The sequence below is a fragment of the Macaca nemestrina genome, chromosome 5, assembly GCF_043159975.1.
Source record: "Macaca nemestrina isolate mMacNem1 chromosome 5, mMacNem.hap1, whole genome shotgun sequence".
Taxonomy (NCBI): Eukaryota; Metazoa; Chordata; class Mammalia; order Primates; family Cercopithecidae; genus Macaca; species Macaca nemestrina.
This window is the reverse complement of record NC_092129.1, coordinates 154916577-154937801: the sequence shown is the minus strand read 5'-3', so window position 1 is coordinate 154937801 and position 21225 is coordinate 154916577. Positions and strand designations below refer to the sequence as shown.

Below are 21225 nucleotides of genomic sequence, written 5' to 3'. Positions count from 1 at the left end.
GAAGCATGGCTATTTTCACAATATTCGTTCTTCATATCCACAAGGATGAAATGTTTTTCCATTTGTTTGTGTCCTCTTCTAATTCCTTGAGAAGTGGTTTGTAGTTCTCTTTGAAGAAGTCCTTCACATCCCTTGTTAGCTGTATTCCTAGGTATTTTATTATCTTTGTAGCAATTATGAATGGAGGTTCGTTCATGATTTTGTTCTCTGCTTGTCTGTTGTTGGTGTATAGGAATGCTTGTGATTTTTGCACATTGATTTTGTATCCTGAGACTTTGCTGAATTTATCAGCTTAAGGAAATTTTGGGCTGAGACAGTGGGGTTTTCTAAATATACAATGTCATCTGCAAACAAAGACAATTTGATTTCCTCTCTTTTTATTCAAATACGCTTTATTTCTTTCTCTTGCCTGATTGCCCTGGCCAAAACTTCCAATACGGTGTTGAATAGGAGTGGTGAAAGAGGGTTTCCTTGTCTTGTGACAGTTTTCAGAGGGAATGCTTCCAGCTTTTGCCCATTCAGTATGATATTGGCTGTGGGTTTGTCATAAATAGCTCTTATTATTTTGAGATACATTCCATCAATATCTAGTTTATTGAAAGTTTTTAGTATAAAGGGATGTTGAAATTTATTGAAGGCCTTTTCTGCATCTATTGAGATAATCATGTTTTGTTATTGGTTCTGTTTATATGATGAATTGCATTTATTGATTTGCTTATGTTGAACCAACCTTCTTCCCAGGGATGAAGCTGACTTGATCACGGCAGATAAGCTTTTTGATGTGCTGCTGGATTTGGTTTGCCAGTATTTTATTGAGGATTTTCACATTGATGTTCATCAGAGATATTGGCCAGAAGTTTTCTTATTTTGTTCTGTCTCTGTCAGGTTTTAGTATCAGGATGATGCTGGGCTCATAAAATTAGTTAGGGAGAAGTCCCTCCTTTTGAATTGTTTGAAATAGTTCCAGAAGGAGTGGTACCAGCTCCTTTTTGTACCTCTGGTGGCATTTGACTGTGAGTCCATCTGGTGCTGGGCTTTTTCTGGCTGTTAGGCTATTTATTACTGCTTCAATTTTAGAACTTGTTATTGGTCTATTCAAGGATTTGACTTCTTCCTGGTTTAGTCTTGGAAGGGTGTATGTGTCCAGGAATTTATTCATTTCTTCTAGATTTTCTAGTTTATTTGCATAGAAATGTTTATAGTATTCTCTAATGGTAGTTTGTATTTCTGTGGGGTCAGTGGTGATATGCCCTTTATCATTTATATTGTGTCTATTTGATTCTTCTCTTTTTTCTTCTTTATTAGTCTAGCTACCAGTCTATCTATTTTATTAATGTCTTCAAAAAAGAAACAACTTCTGGATTTATTGATTTGGTGAAGCCTTTTTTTGTGTCTCTCTCTTCTTCAGTTCTTTTCCCATGTTAGCTATTTCTTGTTTTCTGCTAGCTTTTGGATTTATTTGCCCTTGCTTCTCTAGTTCTTTTAGTTGTGATGTTAGGGTGTCAATTTGAGTTCTGTCTAGTGCTACAAATTTCCCTCTTAACATTGCTTTAGCTGCATCCCAGAGATTCTGGTATGAAGTCTCTTTGTTCTTATTGGTTTCAAGAACGGTTTAGTTTCTGCCTTAATTTCATTATTTACCTAGGAGTCAGTCAGGAGCAGGTTGTTCAACTTCCGTGTCGTTGGTTTTGAGTGAGTTTCTTAATCCTGAATTCTAATTTGATTGAACTGTGGTCTGAGAGACTGTTGTGATTTTCAGTTCTTTTGCATTTGCTGAGGTGTGCTTTACTTCCAATCATGTGATCGATTTTAGAGTAAATGCCACATGGCACTGAGAAGAATGTATATTCTGTTGTTTCAGGCTGGAGGGGCTGGTAGATATCTATTAGATTCACTTGATCCCTAGCCAAGTTCAAGTCCTGAATATCCTTGTTAATTTTCTGTCTCAATGATCTGTCTAATGTTGAGAATGGGGTGTTAAAGTCTCTTACTATTATTGTGTGGAAGTCTACATCTCTTTGCAGCTCTCTGAGAACTTGCTTCTTGAATCTGGGTGCTCCTGTATTGGATGCATATACATTTAGGATAGTTAGCTCTCCCTGTTGAATTGACCCCTTTACCATTATGTTATCCCCTCCTTTGTGTTTTTTTTCATCTTTTTTGGTTTAAAGTCTGTTTTGTCAGAGACTAGGATTACAATCCTTGCTTTTCTCTACTTTTCATTTCCTCGCTAAATTTTTTTCATCCCTTTATTTTGAGCCTATGTATGTCCTGGCACATGTCAAGGATGTCTTGAATATAGCACACTGATGGGTCTTGACTCTATCCAATTTACCAGTCTGTGTCTTTTAATTGGGGCATTTAGCCCATTTACATTTAAGGTTAATATTGTTATATGTGAATTTGATCCTGTCATCATGATTCTAGCTGGTTATTTTGCACATGAGTTGATGCAGTTTCTTTATAGTGTCATTGGTCCTTGTATTTCAGTATGTTTTTGCAGTGGCTGGCACTGGTTCTTCCTTTCTGCCCCCACTCCATGTTCACATATTTATTCAACAGTATTTAACACCTACTATAGGCCAGGAATTATTCTATTCTTGGTCCTAAAGATAAAGAGGTGAATAGGATACGTAATTATGATAATAATAACTTTTGATAACTGCTATGAAATGAAAGACAGAGTGGAGTTATCGAGAGTTATTGAGTGGGGGAGTGGTGAGAAGTTGTGATTTTAAATAGATTCATCAAGTAACTCTCACTACCACCACCACCACCACCATTTCAGGCAGTACTATGTGATTTAAGAAGGAATAGAAAACATTAGGTGGAATGATGAAGGAGAAAGTAGATTTTGAATTGAACTATAAAGAATGAAGAGAACTTCGAACAAATAAGGGAGGAGATATGAATTCCAAATTAAGGGAATCGTCATAATAATGGTAAGTAGTCAGGAAAGATCAAGCCGTACCTGGGGAAGAATTATTTAGGGTTCCTGCAGGAGATGAGGTTACAAGATAGATAGTACTTAGATTTTACAGACAGTGGTTACAAATATATTTAGTTAAATAAAGAGTATGCCAGTAAGTCAATGGAGTTTATTAAAAGAAAAACAGTGCAGGAGACTGTACATAACACCATGTTAGGAAAGTTAACTCAGAAATGATGTGCGGAGTACATTAAACAGGATAGGAATGGAGACAAGGCACTCCACTAGAACACTATGACAACATTACACAAAAGAGGGGCTGGGAAGTCAAGACTTAATCAAGGGAGGCATCAGTAGGTATGGAAGAAAAAGAAAGTGGTCCTGAGAGAATAGTGAAGAAGGAAGGACACTAGAGAACTTGTTTCTGCCTGATCTATAAGCCTTTTTCTATCTCTCTTTCAATCTCATAGGCTCTTACATTGTATGTTATTTATTTTCCCTTCTTGGTATCTGTAAGTCTCTTTATCTTTTAAATTTTCTCTCTTCCTTCCTTATTCTATTTCTTCCTTCTATTTCTTCTCTTCACTTAGTCTTCCTTCACATTTATCTTGACTTCATAACTGTCCTTTACATGGTAATAACACAGAGAAAATAGTAATTTAGTACTTTTACTTTTAACACTAGTAATTTCTACTTTTTTTCTATCTTTAGTCATTATATAACTAAGACTTTTTATTCCCTGTCAAAAAATCCTTGTTTCTTTCTGCATATTTTATCTGATTCTGTTTTCTAAATTTTTAGGGAAAAAAAATCCTAAATTTAAGATACTCTATAAAATAGTAATATGTTTTGGGGACTTAGTTTTAGAAAAATCCCTCTGGACATTCTGCCTTTTGAATAGAATAAAGAATGTATGTCAACTGGGATTGAAAATTATGACTGTCTTCATTCCAACGTGAAGATAAATTGGCCTTGGCCCATGCAGCAGGTGATGAAATTAAAAATTGCTACTAACAGATCTGGAGGTAAAACATCACTTCACCGTGATTACATTTCTTAATCTATTGGTGATGATGTTTGATTAAGAAGGGCCTACTAAAGAAAGAAAGAAAGGTCAAAAGCATGTCTTAAGTAGTAAGAACAGAAAAATATGACAAACATATGAGGAATGTGAAGAAAAATATTTTACATTATTTAATATACAGAAAGCAATATGAAAAAGGAGGGAAATTTTCAAGTGATGAAGTCCACTAAACAAATATCTCATGAAAGAGGGGCACTATCTTTGAATGCGAGATTCAGGAATGGAAAAATAAATAAAAAGATAATATTTAAAGAGAGCAACATTGATATCTCTCATAGAACTAAGTAAAGCTCAAGAATAAGTACACTTAGACTGAAGTGTGCCAACTCTTCAATATCTGTCCCAACATTGCAATTATCTTGTAAACTTTCACTAAAAACAGGTGACTGGCGAAAAAGTTAATTTTGTAGTACAAGATTATTGAACCTGTGAGGTTCAATAAGTGAGTTTACTATCCAAAGAGGAAATTGGTGGCTGCCACTTGCTTCCTATGGTTTTGACAGCTTCTTTGATGTCCTTATTCTTCAATGTGTAAATTATAGGGTTTAGCATAGGGGTAACAACACTGTACAAAACTGAAATCAATCTATCTTTCTTTAATGAGTAAGTTGAGATGGGCCGTACATACGTAAAGATGGCACTGCCATAAAAGAGAAAGACAATGGCCAGGTGGGAGGCACACGTAGAAAAGGCTTTTCGTCTTCCCTCTGAGGAGTGGATCCTGAAGATGGTGGAGATTATGCAAATGTAGGAAAGTACGATACAAAGGAAAGGAGTCCAACCAATGAAGACCCCAATGGATAGCAGTGCCAACTCATTGACAGAAGTGTTTCCACAAGACAAGAGCAGCAAAGGTGGGATGTCACAGAAGAAGTAGTTAATCTGATTGTTACCACAGAAGGGCAGGTGAAATGTCAACACTGTATGCACCAATGAGTTAAGAAAACCAGCAGCCCAGCATGAGGCTGCTAATTGATTGTATACAACTTTGTTCATAATAACTGAATACCTTAAAGGATTGCAGATTGCAATGTAACGATCATATGCCATTGCTGCCAGTAGGAGAGACTCTGATCCCACAGAGAAAACAAATGCAAAAAGTTGAACCACACACCCTACGTAAGAAATGCTTTTTTTCTTTGAGAGGAGGTGCACCATCATCTGGGGGACATTGCTGGTGGTGTAGCAGATGTCAATAAAGGCCAAGTTCCCTAGAAAGTAATACATAGGTGTATGCAGGTGCGGATCAGTCACAGTTATCAAGATAATTAATATATTTCCTCCCAAAGTACAGAAATAAGTCAGAAAGAAGACGGTGAATAGTAAAAACTGCAATTCATTTGGGTTGGAGAATCCCAAGATGATGAATTCAGTTAGAGCTGTTTGATTCTTTCTTTCCATGATGTTGCCTGGTTTCCTTTCGGGAATTGGGCGAAGACCAGATTATAAAAATGAATCACATGTTGCAATAGCAGTGACCTGAAAAATAAGGGGAAAAAACTGTTACAAATAAAAGTAATCACCATTTATATCAAACCAGAGAAGCAGCATTCTTTTGCAAACCATAGCTCCTACCTACCATGCAACACAGATATAAATACATCCAATGTTTCACCTGCAGATCAAATCTTTGTAAAATATACAACACTGGAAGTTTTAAATTAGAGTACAAAAGGACACCATTTGTCCTAGAGTTCTGTTAATAATGGCTGGGTCATGCTTACCAGCATTTTCTTGGGGATGTGTGAACTTGTGCTATAGAATGCAGTTTATAGAAGAATCTCTGATATTCATTTGCTTCTTTGAAGCCATCCCTGCTCCCCTTTTTCATACTTCACGTTCATATAAATTTTGTTTTATATTCTTTTCTGATTAAAATTAATATATTTGTTTTAGAATATTTGGGAAAAATATAGAAAAGAAAATTTAAAACATTAAAAATCTTTAGTAGTCACCAGACAAAACCTCTGTTAATGATTTGGTGTATGTTCTTCGGATCCATTTTTCATACAGAAATGTTGAATGGAGGATCAAAAGTACCTATTTTAACCTGATTTTTCCTTCATTTCCCATGGCAACAAGTATTATGCTAAAACGTGATCTTTGAGTTGTATTCAAGTACTTGTGTGAATACAGCAAAGTTTTTCTATATCCCACCCTTATTAATGAATATTTATATTATTTTATTTGTTAATTTTTGATATGATAAATTTCAATAAGAAGCATATTGAATTAGATTCCCTGAATTTGGAGTAAGGTTATCTGTATTTTAATAAAATTTCCAAGAGACTCATCCTAATGAATTAGAAACCTATTGCTATAGATCATCAATCTAGAAAATTCAAGAACTATTTGGCAGGCGCAGGAATTAGTGTCTGTTTCAACAAATCATTGTTACGTGCTTCATATAGAAGGACGCTGATAATCTCTGAGCACTTCCCACACAACATCTCGTTTAGTCTTTACATAAATCCTTTAAGATAAGTAATATTTATCATTCCCATTCTCTGAATGAGAACACCGAGTCTCAGCGAGATAAATGTCTGGCAGATGTTATGAGCTAGCAGGTAAAAAAAGGTAGCTTTATCACTCCCAAAGCTAATATACTTTCAATTGAGTGGCTAAAAATTTAATTTACTTTAACTTATGACAACATAATGCTCTTAAAAAACGCTTCTTTTGTTTTGAATATAACCTAGGTTTATACAACTGAATTATTTTAACCGGTTACAAATTGTTATTACTTTTGTTTCTGACTGTTAATGGCAATGTGCTATGCTTGCAGTGTTTTGATGGTTAAATCCAATTGTTTCTAAATATCTGGTTTTTATTTGAATATGTTTATTTGAACAATCAATTTCTAGTGTAGTTGTTTATTTCCTGGACCAGCTATAGATTAATTTAAATGTTCATGCTTGTGTTATTAAAAGATACTGTTCTAGAGTTGAATTTAAATTGGTTAATAAAAATGTTTAATAAAATTAAAACAGTTGTAGGGAGAATCCCTTAATTTAAAATCCTCAAGGTCTAATTCAAGTGAGAAAAATTAATCTGTAGTTTGATGTTTGAAGCAAATTATAAAAACTTAGATAAATAAAATATAATAAAAATTTTTAAATGAAGATAATTGTTGTATATTCATTCAAACTATATACTTTATTGATTGCCCTCACCTATATACAAATATGCATTTCAATGTCAAGTTTGAAAGATGGCTTAATTGTGCTTTTGTTGTAATTGCTGTCTTCTTTCCTTGTGAACTACTGTGGATGTTTTTAATGAAGGGAGAGGATAAGTTGAAAAAATTCACACAATATAGTATTTCACATTACCACAATCGAATAAATTCACTAGTACAATTTTCATTCCATCTACAGAAGAACTCTCAAATTGTATTCTCAAATCCATCTTTTTCTCTATTCCAAATCTCTATCTTCCCTTTCATCTATTTTAACCTTTCCTTCCACTTCTGAGGAGGAATTAACCCTTCTACTCATTTTATTCACCAAATATATTTTAAGGCAAGACTGTGGAAAAAAGGGAACTGGCACAGTGTTAATGGAAATGTAAATTAATAGAGCCATTTTGGAAAACAGTGCCGCTTCTTCAAAAAACTAAAAATGCAACTACTATGTGATCCAGCAATTCCACTTCTGGATATATATACAAAGGAATTGAAATCAGTATCTTAAAGAGGTATCTGCACTCCCATGGTCTTTGCAGCATTATTCACAGTAGCCATGGAAACAACCTAAATCTTCATCAGTAGATGAATGAATAAAGAAAATATGTTATATATACCTGGTGGAATACTATGCAGCCTTTAAAAAAAGAAAATCCTGTCATTTCTGACATTTATGAACATGGAGGACATTATGCTGAGTGAAATAAGCCAGGCACAGAAAGACAAATACTGCATAATCTCCCTTATATGTGGAATCTAAAAAGGTCAAATCTGTAGAGGTAGAGAGTAGAATGGTGGTTACCAGAGGTTGAGGTAGGGGTGGACAGTGGTGGACTGGTCAAAGGGTACAAAGTTTCAGTTACACAGGAGGAATAAGTTCTAGTGATTTATTGCACAGCATGGTGACTACAGTTAAAATGTATTGTATATTCCAAAATTCTAATGGAGTGGATTTTAAATATTTTCCCCACAAAGTAATAAGTATGTGAGGTGGTGGCAGACATACTATTTAGTCTGCTGTAATCATTCCGCAATATATACATGCATTATAACATCATGTTACGCATATACTGCAGACAAGTGGTGACAATTTGGTTGGATAAAAATGGAGGCATTTGAGAGATGTTAGAATATATAATGTTACAATTTTGGTATAAAGTGACGAAGAAGGATAAATTAGGGATTGTAGTCGTAACCAACATATATTAAATGCTTATTATAAAATAACCATTCAACAATCATTATATCACCCAGTTCACACACCCACACACACCAAATACACACAAACCCACACACAATGAAAGAGACATATTATGTGCATATTACAAGTAAAAAATCTTAAAGTAAGTTTCAGAGAGATTAAATAATTTGTCTAAAGTTACTCAGACTTGCAATGGTAATATTGGGTTTTACATTTCACTTTGTGGCCTAAACGAGTTCACTGTGCTGATCTAGTTCCTGGATTGAACAAGCAGATGGCTGGGGGTGTCATCCTCTGAAATGAAAGCACGAAATTGGCACTTGGTGGCGAATCTGGCAAGATGGCCCAATAGGAAGAATTCTGCTCTGCAGCTCCCAGTGAGACCAATGCAGAAGGCCGGTGATTTCTGTATTTCCAACTGAGGTACCAGTTTGGCACATGGTTAGGAAGCAGGTGCAGCCCATAGAGGGCAGGCAGAAGCATGGTGGGGCATCGCCTCACTCGGGAAGTGCAAGGAGCTTCACCAGCCAAGGGAAGCTGTGAGGGACTGTGCTATTCAGCCTAGATACTACACTTTTCCCACAGTTTTTGCAATCTGCAGACCAGGAGATTCCCCACGTGCCTATACCACCAGGGACCTGGGTTTCAAGCACAAAACTGGGTGGCTGTTTGGGCAGATACTGAGCCAGCTGCAGGAGTTTTTTTTCATACCCCAGTGGCACCTGTAACATCAACAGACAGAACTGTTCACTCCCATGGAAAGGCAGCTGAAGCCAAGTGGTCTCACTCAGCCAGTCCCACTCCCATGGAGCCCAGCAAGCTAAGAATCACTGGCTTAAAAAATTCTCACTGCCAGCACGGCAGTCTGAAGTTGACCTTGGATGATCGAGCTTGTTTGGGCAGGGGCATCCACCATTACTGAGGCTTGAGTAGGCAGTTTTCCCCTGACAGTGCTAAGGAGGCCTGGAAGTTTGGACTGGGTGGAACTCAGCACCGCATGGCAAAGTGGCTGTGGCCAGACTGCTTCTTTAGATTCCTCCTCACTGGGGAGGGCATCTCTGAAAGAAAGGCAGCAGTCCCAGTCAAGGGCTTATAGATAAAACTCCTATCTTCCTGGTACAGAGTACCCGGGGAAAGGGGCGGCTCTGGGCACAGCTTCATTGGACTTAAACATTCCTGCCTGCCGGCTCTGAAGAGAGCAGTGGATCCTGACAAGGAGGTTTCTCCCAGCACAGCACTCAAGCTCTGCTGAGGGACAGACTGCCTCCGCAAGTGAATCCCTGACCCCAGTGCCTACTGACTGAGAGAGACTTCCCAACAGGGGTTGACAGACATCTCATAGAGGAGAGCTCCAGCTGGCACTGGGCTGGTGCCCCTTTGGGATGAAGCTTCCAGAGGAAGAAGCAGGCAGTAATAGTTGCTGTTCTGCAGCCTTCACTGGTGATACTCAGGCAAATAGGGTCTGGAGTGGACCTCCAGCAAACTGCAGCAGACCTGCAGAAGAGGGGCCCGAATGGTAGAAGAAAAACTATTAAATAGAAAGCAATAACATCAACATCAACAAAAAGGACCCCCACACAAAATCCCACCCAAAGGTCATCAACCTCAAAGATCAAAGGTAGATAAATCCATGAAGATGAGGAAAAACCAGCACAAAAATGCTGAAAATTCCAAAAACATCCTTCCGGAGAAGAATGCCTTTTCTCCAAATGATTGCAACTCCTCTCCAGCAAGGGCACAAAACTGGGCAGAGAATGAGTTTGATGAATTAACAGAAGTAGGCTTCCGAAGGTGAGTAACAACAAGCTCCACTGAGGTAAAGGAGCATGTTCTAACCTAATGCAATGAAGCTAAGAACATTGACAAAAGATTACAGGAACTGCTAACTAGAAGTTTAGAGAAAAACATAAGTGACCTGATGGAGCTGAAAAACACAGCATGAGAACTTCATGAAGCATACACAAGTATCAATAGCCAAATTGATCAAGCAGAAGAAAGGATATCAGAGATTGAAGATCAACTTACTAAACTAAGGTGTGAAGACAATATTAGAGAAAAAAGAGGGAAAAGGAAGGAAAAAATCTCCAAGAAATATGGGACTATGTGAAAAGACCAAACCTATGATTGAGTGGTGTACCTGAAAGTAACATGGAGAATGGAACCAAGTTGGAAAACACACTTCAAAATATTATCCAGGAGAATTTCCCCAACCCAGCAAGACAGGTCAACATCCAAATTCATGAAATACAGAGAATACCACTAAGATACTTCTCAAGAAGGGCAACCCCAAGACATATAATCATCAGATTATCCAAGGTTGAAATGAAAGAAAAAATGTTAAGGGGAGCCAGAGAGAAAGGTTGGGTTACCTACAAAGAGAAGCCCATCAGACTAACAGTGGATCTCTCTGCAGAAAACCCACAAGCCAGAAGAGAGTGGGGGCCAATATTCAACCATTTTTTCTCAGGAAGGGGAACATCACACACCAGGGCCTATCATGGGGAGGGGAGAGGGGGAAGGGATTGCATTGGGAGTTATACCTGATGTAAATGACGAGTTGATGGGTGCTGACGAGTTGATGGGTGCAGCACACCAACATGGCACAAGTATACATATGTAACAAACCTGCACATTATGCACATGTACCCTAGAACTTAAAGCATAATAGTAATAATAATAATAAAAAGAAAGAAAAAAAATTTCAACTCAGAATTTCGCATACAGCCAAAGTAAGCTTCATAAGTGAAGGAGAAATAAAATCTTTACAGACAAGCAAATGCTGAGGGATTATGTCACCACCAGGCCTGCCTTACAAGAGTTCCTGAAGGAAGCACTAAACACGGAAAGGAAAAACTAGTACCAGCTACTGCAAAAACACAATATAATATAAAGGCCAAAGACACTATGAAGAAACTGCATCAACTAATGTTCAAAGTAACCAACTAGCATCATGATGAACGGATCAAATTCACACATAAAAAATATTAACCTTAAATGTAAATGGGCTAAATGTCCCAATTAAAAGACAGAGACCGGCAAATTGAATAAAGTGTCGAGACCCATCGGTGTGCTGTATTCAGGAGACCCATCTCATGTGCAAGGACACACATAGGCTCAAAACAAAGGGACAGAGAAATATTTACCAAGCAAATGGAAAAAAAAAGAAGGGGTTGCAATTCTAGTCTCTGATAAAACAGAATTTAAACCAACAGAGATCAAAAAAGACAAAGAAAGGCATTATACACAATGGTAAAGGGATCAATACAACAAGAAGAACTAACTATGCTAAATACACATGCAGCCAATACAGGAGCACCCAGATTCATAAAACAGGTTCTTACAGACCTACAAAGAGACTTAGATTTCACACAATAATAATGGAAGATTTTAATACTTCACTGTCAATATTAGACAGATCAATGAGACAGAAAATTATCAAGGATATTCAGGACTTGAATTCAGCTCTAGACCAAGCAGACCTAACAGACATTTACAGAACTCTCCACCCCAAATCAACAGGATATACATTCTTATTATTCTAAAATCGACCACAAAATTGGAAGTAAAACACTCCTCAGCAAATGCAAAACAATGGAAATCAAAACAGTCTCTCAGACCACAGTGCAATCAAATTAGAACTCAGGATTAAGAAACTCACTCAAAACCTCACAACTACATGAAACCTCACAATTACATGAACAACCTGCTTCTGAATGACTACTGGTTAAATAATAAAATTAAGGGAGGAATAATGAAGTTCTTTGAAACCAATGAGAACAAAGAGACAATGTACCACAATCTCAGGAACACAGCTAAAGCAGTGTTAAGAGAAAAATTTATAGCACTAAATGCCCACGTTGGAAAGCAGGAGAGATCTAAAATCGATCCCCTAACATCACAATTAAAAGAACTAAAGAAGCAAGAGCAAACAAATTCAAAACCTAGCAGAAGACAAGGAATAACTAAGATCAGAGCAGAACTGAAGGAGATAGAGACACGAAAAGCCCTTCAAAACATCAATGAATGCAGGAGCTGGTTATTTGAAAAGATGAACAAAACAGATAGAGTGCTAGCAAGACTAGTAAAGAAGAAAAGAGAAGAATCAAATAGACACAATAAAAAATGATAAAGGAGTTATCACCACTGACCTACAGTAATAGAAACTACCATCAGAGAATACTTTAAACACCTCTATGCACATAAACTAGAAAATCTAGAAGAAATGGATAAATTCCTGGACACATACACCCTTCCAAGGGTAAACCAGGAAGAAGTTGAATCCCTGAATAGACCAATAACAAGTACTGAAATTGAGGCAGTGATTAATATCCTAAAAAACAAAAAATCTCCTGGACCAAATGGGTTCATGGCTGAATTCTACCAGAGGTACAAAGAGGAGCTGGTACCTTTTGAAACTATTCCAAACAATAATAAAGAGGGACTCCTCCCTAGCTCATTTTATGAGGCCAGCATCATCCTGATTCCATAACCTGGCAAAGACACAACAAAAAAAGAAAATTTCAGGCCAATATCCCTAATGAACATCGATGCAAAAATGCTCAATAAACCACTGGCAAACCAAATCCAGCAGCACATCAAAAATCTTATCCACTATAATCAAGTCAGCTTCATCCCTGGGACGAAAGGCTGATTCAACATATGCAAATCAATAAACGTAATCCATCACATAAACAGAACCAATGAGAAAAACCACATGATTATCTCAATAGATGCAGAAAAGGCCTTTGATAAAATTCAATACCCCTTCATGCTAAAAACTCTCAATAAACTAAGTACTGATGGAACACACACATATATATGACCTATTCACAACAAACCCATAGCCAATATCATAGTAAATGGAATTACTTTCTCCCAGGGATCTCCTGATGCTTTTGTTTTGTTACCCAAGTCCTTTATGTTCTATGATCATTGCTCTTTACTTCAAAATATGCCTTTCCCATGTCCCTATTTGTGGGGAAGCTGTTGTGGTAAAAAGACTAAACAAAATAACTTAAACAATAATGTATTACTCCTCTAAGGTTATTTGCCTCGAAATAAGAATTTTCTTTTTCAGAATAGCCTCTTAATTTTAGTCATTTTTATCCACTCAGCCTGTATGTTTTTCTTCCTGCTTTCATTTCTATCTGCTAATCTACATATTTTTAAAGCTCAGCTTAAATGCCTCTTTTCTCTTCAACTGAAATGTTTCTCTCCCTTCCTGGAAAATCTATAGGCCTTTGTTTCAATCTTAACTATGGCACATAACACACAACATACTTGTGTGACTTATATCACCTATTTGTCCATCATCTCTTATGGTGCATATTCTGCCTTACTCATCTATTTCTTAATGAATTAATAAGTAGCTGGGGACACAGTGGTCTAACATTCAGTAATGGATTACTACTGTTGGAATATAAAGCATTATAGCAAAATTTTCCAAGAAAACAATGGTATTTCCTCCTTTTTTTACATACTTATTATGATGTAGGACTTGGGAAAAAATGTTCAGACTTTACATATTATTTTGATTCTTATACCATTCATATTAGATAGAGATGAGGAGTCTGTAATTTATGGAGGATTACTTATAAGATCACATAGTTAACAAGTAGTGAACTAAGAGTAGAAAAAATTTCTTCTATTTCCGAATCTAGAACAACATCCTGCAGCTGGTACTCAAATTGTGCTGCATGGGTCATGGTTGCCTCTCATAGGCATAGATTGGCCCTGGCACAGAATAGAATGTACCACACAAAGCACAAGTATTTCACACAGAGTTATAGGAAAATTACTCCTTTTCCGAGCAGCCATGGTCTTGACTCCTTACGAAAGAACCAAAACTTGATATAATACAAAGACAACTGAGAAAATGTTTTCAGAATTTCACATCATAGTAAAGAGCTTAAGAATGGCCTACAAGAACCCACAAGGAAAGGCCCCCAGAAAATTCACGAGAATGTATGCCCTCCAAGCTCTCAGTCTTGACTTTTTCACTTCCTTCTAGGGAACCCACTAGCTCTTCATTAAAGAGTGTTCTCAAAAAAGAGGCCTTAGAAATTCAGAATCTTAAAATTTCAAATTTCCTCAAAATATACTATCCAATTCCTTATAAAAACTGAAATCACATAGCAAACATGTGAAATCAATGTGGCAAAAGCTCAATCAATAATAGCTAGCATGCTAGGATATTAGATCCACATGAAAGATTGCTTCTTGTGAGAAAGTCACACAAAGTGTGTTCCTGATACTATTCTCTGCAATCCAGTGGCATTTTAGTCTCTTTTTGTAGAATAAATGCACTGTCCTTTATTTAATAAAGAATCAGCAAAACAGCAGAAGGCTATTCTGAATGATATAAAAATTACCCAAAATGAAAGAAGCTTCCTGATTCACATACTCAATAGGTTGAGTGTCACCCAAAGCATGGGACAGACAATTTTATTATTCCCTCCTTTGGAACTCCTCAGGTCATTACACTTCCATCTCCTACACACTTAGTCTCACATCCAAAAAGCAAGACACAGAAAAGTGTATCTCTAAGAGCAATGAGGCTATAGTTAAGCAATTTAAAATACTTACTTACTCACCTGTGATTGGAGATATTGAGCAGAGATTACCATTTAGACTTTAAGAGACTGATATGGGGCTGCTTTTGTGAACACAAAGAAGTAACACAAAATAATGTTCCCTATAGAGTCTGTGCTGGTAAACTTCTGAGCGATGGGCTTTCTAGCTGAGTGCCAAGAGTCTACTCAGTTCCTAAAGGCCAATGCATGGGACTGGAGTGAGTAAGGAAAATGCCCTTTGGATTAAGAAGATCCTCACATCTTATGGGAATATTTCAAGAGCCTCGGAGACACACCTTGGGGATCTTTAAGAACAGGTCCTGAGACTCACTACTTCTGATTCCTGCCTCAACTCCTGAGCATCTAGTTGTGTTCTAGTGGTTCTGTTACCATAATAATTATGGTTCAGGAAGTCTCCTGTGGAATCCAACCTGCTCCAGGTGGACCACTACCTCTTGGCTCACATCTGTCCAGTGAGAAACAACCCACATCCTTTCCCTATTATCAGAGGAAATGCAGTTCTCTAGATTTTGCTTCTTGGCCACATAAGAAATATCAGTCTTTGACTCCAAAATGCTGAAGTCAAACTCTCTAACTGGTTATCTTCTTCTCTCTCAGTTTAAATTAGGGAAAACACCCTGAACAGTATTGCCAGCTACATATGTTGTACCTTGATCATGAGTGATGACATTAGTGCCTGTGATTTATATTATATCACACTAATGTTATTGATACCAGAAAGTGGTCGTGCGTACCCACAACAGATAAGAAGATCTACATTCCACAACCTCAAAAATAATGATTTTTTTGTCTCATTACTTGCCATAATAAAGTAATGAGATTTTCTCTCCTAATTAAACATCTAAAAAATGGAACAAAATATATAAAGCAATGATTTTAAGACACTATACAAGACAGGGTTGGTTATGCCCCATGACCCATCCGCCTGATTGGAACAACTTGTAATAGACAAGGACTTAGGTGGAGTCCTGAGAAGGACATTACCTTAGTAGTGGGGGCTAAATTAACCTCAGAATAAATGATGTTCTGGATCTACATTAACAAATAAAAAATATATGCCTTAAAATAAGCCTAATAGTTTAGGGGAAATACAGACATAGAAAGAGAGAGAAGATTTTTTTAAAGACTCACATAGAACTTGTTTAAATAAAAAATCCAAAATATAAGTGAAAAATAAATTGCATGGAATAAACAGTAGATTAATTACTGCAGAAGAAAAAAAATCAAGGAACTTGGAGACATAGACATAAAAACAATCCAAAATGAAGCATAGATAAATTGTTTTAATAAAATGGACAAAGCATCAATGACCTGTGCCATAATTTCAAGTAGTCTAACATATGTGCAACTGGAGTCCTAAAGAAGTGTATGATTTTAAAAAATTAAAGAAATAATGACTGAATTTTTCCAAATTTGATAAAATATGTAATCTAGATCCAAGAAGCCAATAAAAATTAAGTAGAACAAATATTAGAAAACATTACAATGAACATCATAAACTAATTGCTAAAAAAGTTATAAAGAAAAATCTTAAAATCAGCAAGAGAAAAATCAACACTGTTATTACAGAGGAATAAAGATAAGAATGGTAGCATACATCCCACCAGAAATTGTGTGAGACAGGTAATGGAGCAACAGCTTTAAAGCACATAAACAAAAGTCTGGCAATTTAAAATTTTCTATACAGAGTAAACACCTTTTAAAAATAAGGGCAAAGTACTTTTTCATGCCAACAAAAGCTGAAGCAAATTATTACCAGCAGAACGTTACTACAAGAAATAGTTAAGGAAGGTCTTTTAAAAAAAGAAAAAAAGATACCAGATGAAAATCAGTGTCTCCATGAAGGGACAAAAAGTGCCAGAAATTATAAATACGTGTTTAAGTGTAAAAGACATTGTTATTATTTTTAATTACCTTAAAAATAATAGAATTTTTCAAAAAAAAAACAGAATTGCAGTGTCTTGGATACTAATAACATAAGTAAAAGTAAAATGTGCGACATTAAAATCACAAAGCATGAGCAGGGAGATGGAAGTACCGTATGGCATGGCTATAGCAATATATCTTAAATGGTGTAATATTATGTGAAGAAATATTTTGTGAATTTAAAATGTACATTGCAAACCCTAGAGTAACCACAAAAATATAAAATAAAAAGGAATAAATAAAAGTGCAATAGTGAAAATTTAATGAAAGTAAAATATTCCCATAGAAAACAGTAAATGAAAGAAGAAGCAATAACAGACAAATAGGACAAATGAAAGGCAAACAGTTGGAAGACAAATTTAAATTCAATTCTATAAAAAATGTATCAGATTTAAATTGTGCAAACACTCCAACTAAAACAAGGAGCTTATCACATTGGCTTAATGGGTATGCAAATGCAGTTACATAAAAGGAATAACTTTTAGTATTTGATAGCAAACTAATGCAGGGACAGTAATGTATGTTCAGCTTGATTGTGGTATACACAAAGTATACATATACTAAAACATCATGCTGTGAAGCCTAAATATATCAATTTTAATCTGTTAGTTATATTTCAATAAAGCTGGGGAAAAACAAGGTATTTTCAATGGCTAAAAAAAAACTCTCCCTAAAATTGAATACCCATTAAAAATTATCTTCAAGAATTAAGATTAACAAAAATGATATTCTAGACAAAAACTAATGTAAGAAAAATTATCATCAGTATATTTCTGTTGAAGGAAACACAAAAGGAAAAAAATAGGCAAAAATAAAGATTATCTCTTGCGGAATTTCAGTAAGATAGAATCAAGATCAATGGAACATGAAAGTTATGAAAAAATATTCTATTTCTTTTCAATTGAGCCCAATATTTCTGAAGAAGAAGCAAAAAGTTTTGGAGTTGACTGACCACTTGGAAGAAACCACTTAGGAAGGACTGTTTGAACTTGTTTAGATTGTGCATAATTAGGGCATGAAAAAAGGCAAAATTTGCCTCAAATAGAAATTTTGCAGGCAAAGTCAATGTTTTTGGAGTTATTTAAATTAAGCTAAATTCAGGACAACTGAAGAGATTGCAGGAAAACTGAATGAAGGTTTCAGATAAATGAGAACTAATTGTAGAGGAAATTACTAAATATTAGAGGAGATCCTGAGTAATTAACAAAGGCAAAAGGACGAAAGGTTCCCTGTGAACCAATAACTTAAAAACAGTAATGTTGAATACAAAGTGACAATGCAGAAAAAACACACAAAAGAGAAAATTAGAAAGTTCTAGTGAAGATATAAAATTTAGTGATAAAAATATTTCTAAACTTTGAATTGATAACTTAGGAAATATAGTGTGCAGAGTAATAGAAGAGTCTTTATTTGAATTTTGGAAAATGGATTTTGTTATGTTCAAATGGTTCCATTTATTTAAAAGACCTCCATTTCTTACAATTTACTTACTTGAATTTAATATACTATATATATATCAGAATGTGTGCTGGAATAACAGTTATTTACATCAGCATTTGAAATCCATACAAGACAGGAATTTCCAACTAATCTGTGATTATATTGTGTAAAATGTTAATATAGAATTATAGTACTTAATATATTTTAATACTATATTACCCTCATCATTAGTTTTGTGTGTGTGTCTGGCTAATCTTTCATACAACTTTGGTTTTAACTTTCTGTATTGCGTCAACTGTGTCTTTATACATCAATTAAGTGCTTAGAATGAAATGTTATTTATTTATGATCGAATTAAACTTGTGATGTGAAAAAAAAATTCACTTGAAAGGAGGCATGTAGTAAAGTTGGATTTCTATCAGACATTAAGCATCATGAAGGCAAGATATTTGTTTTGCTCACTATTGTGTTCCTAGTACCTAACACAGTGACAGTGAGATAGTAGGCACTGTGTAAGTATTCTTGGATGAATTATTATGTGGCTGGTCAAGCCTCCACCCTCAATCTATTTGAAATTCACCTTGAGTCATCTCATAAGCATAAATTCATGTGTGATCCAAGTGGCTCATTAGTTACAAAGATATTTCTGTTACTTGGAAAATTCCAAAAGTTTTTGTCCTAGGAGAAATGCCACATTCTTTTTTACACAGCAGATACCTACTCTAATCCCTCCCTATACTTTCTACCTCCTTAATTCTCCTGACCACATAATTATCCTGACATATGTACTTATGCGTTTGGTTATTTTGGGCCTCCATCACATTAAACTTTAAGTTTGATGACATTATGGAATTTGTTTTGCTCGCTCCTCTGTTTCTTGAACCTACTACACTGCCTAATATAATATGTGCTCAAAATTTTTGAAAGAAAAATAAAAACCAAGTAAACTAATCATTTCTTACAGTGAAGTGATGGAAATCACTCAACAGAAATCAGATATCCCTCATTAGTCCTAGTGGTGTTGCTGCCAGTCTTTAAACAACTTCCTCCCAAAGATTTTCTTCAGAGCCATCATCACTTCTTTGTTCCTAAGGGTGTAGATCAATGGGTTCAGGACAGGGGTGATGGTGCTATATATGATGGCCATTATCCGGTCCTGAATCATGAAGGTGGCTGAAGCAGGACGAATATATGTGAGGCCCACAGGTCCATAGAAAAGACATACCACCATAAAATGGGAGGCACAAGTGGACAGAGCCTTATGGAGTATTCTGCAGGACCTGTTCTTAAACAGAAGGAAGCCAATTATATAGAAGTAGGAGAGAAGAGTCAGAAAGAACCCTCCCATGGATATGCTGCCTGTGACAATGGAAAGAAGCCATTGATTGAGTAGTGTGTTACTACAGGCCAGTTCTAAGAGCGGCTTGACATCGCAGAAGAAGTGATTGAGTTTCTGAGAGCCACAAAAACTCAGGTGTGCAGTCATGACAGAATGCATCAGAGCATAAAAGAAGCTGATGAGCCATGCCCCAGATGCCAACAGAATACACACCTGGGGGTTCATGATGACAGTGTAGCGGAGAGGATTGCAGATAGCAACAAAACGGTCACAGGCCATGATAGCCAGTAAAATGGCCTCTGTACTTCCCAGAAAGTGGAAGAAGTGTAGCTGGGTGATACAGCCTAGAAAAGATATAGCCCTGCGAGTGGAGACAAGGTTTACGAGCAGCTTGGGCAGTGTCACTGAAGAATAGCAAATATCCAGACAAGAAAGGTTTCCCAGAAAAAAATACATGGGGGAATGGAGTTGTGGTTCCAAAACAACCATCACCAATATAAATCCATTTCCAATCAAGTTTATCAGGTAAATGATTAAGAAAATCCCAAAGAAGAGAGGCTGCAGCTCCTGAACACCAGTCAGGCCAAGTAGAAGAAACTCATTCATTGTAGTGACATTCTCCATTGCTCTGGGAAGCAAATTTAACAATAACAGAATTAATTTTTCTGAAGTTTTAATTTTATACTGTGAGGATTAAATAAAGCAAGTTTACTATTTGGAGGAACCTAGGGGTGAGCAACAGTGTGAAGAATAGTTAGGAACAGTAAAACAAAATTTATGAACAACAAAATTGAGGAAGACTAATATACCTGATAAATTCTGAGCTGTTGAAATGGCACTAGAGTAATAAGAGCATTATATTATGAACAAATCAGATATAGATAAAGAGCATTTGTTTTCAAAACTAAGAAGTGTAAGATTTGATGGACATAATCATAACCTCATGTGTGGCATTAGAATTATGTACTACTAAATTTTAAACATACAAACGGAATAGTTTTTCAACTTATGATTCCAGGTTCTGGCAAAAACTCAGATGTAGCTTAGTGGGGATTTCATCACTTCTTCTAAGATACATAAAAGCCACAAGAGAGTAACATATCTCTTCTGACAACCCAAACTTTCAGTGAAAGTAAGAGACACAAACACCCACAAACCAAATGTTGTATAAGTAGAGGAGAAAAAAGCAGCATGATTAGTATCATTAGTCATAAGACTGAGGCATAGCAATGAGGTTGTGGATATAGTTGGGAAAAAACTGAAATAGTTAGAGGTCCCATTAGTAGAAGAACTTCAAAAACACCCCCAATTTTTCATATCTGACAGAACTCTCAAAACTTAATAGTATTCTTAAAAGTCCAAGAACATGGGCAAAAACTAGGAACAGACATACAAACATAAACAGAAAATGATATATAAATGACAAATTAACACAGGAAAAGGTGATCAAAATCATTTTCATCAGCACAATGCAAATTAAAACCAGTAAAATGCTACAACACATCTATCAAAATAGGTAAAATAAAAAT

General features: G+C 36.0%; 2 protein-coding genes across 2 annotated transcripts; both read right to left on the bottom strand.

The window, feature by feature from the left end:
* Window positions 1–4448: 4448 nt before the first annotated feature.
* LOC105491587 (olfactory receptor family 5 subfamily V member 1) lies at window positions 4449–5489 on the bottom strand. Its single transcript, XM_011758105.2, has one exon. The coding sequence runs from the start codon at window positions 5412–5414 to the stop codon at window positions 4449–4451; it is 966 nt and encodes a 321-aa protein (XP_011756407.2). The 5' UTR covers window positions 5415–5489.
* A 13880-nt stretch (window positions 5490–19369) lies between these two features.
* On the bottom strand, window positions 19370–20320 carry LOC105491586 (olfactory receptor family 12 subfamily D member 3). The gene has a single exon (XM_011758104.2). The coding sequence runs from the start codon at window positions 20318–20320 to the stop codon at window positions 19370–19372; it is 951 nt and encodes a 316-aa protein (XP_011756406.2).
* Window positions 20321–21225: the final 905 nt, after the last annotated feature.

Bases quoted from the DNA above. Each gene is read 5' to 3' on its own strand.
- LOC105491586 (XM_011758104.2), bottom strand. From the start codon at position 20,320: ATGGAGAATGTCACTACAATGAATGAGTTTCTTCTACTTGGCCTGACT.
- LOC105491587 (XM_011758105.2), bottom strand. From the start codon at position 5,414: ATGGAAAGAAAGAATCAAACAGCTCTAACTGAATTCATCATCTTGGGA.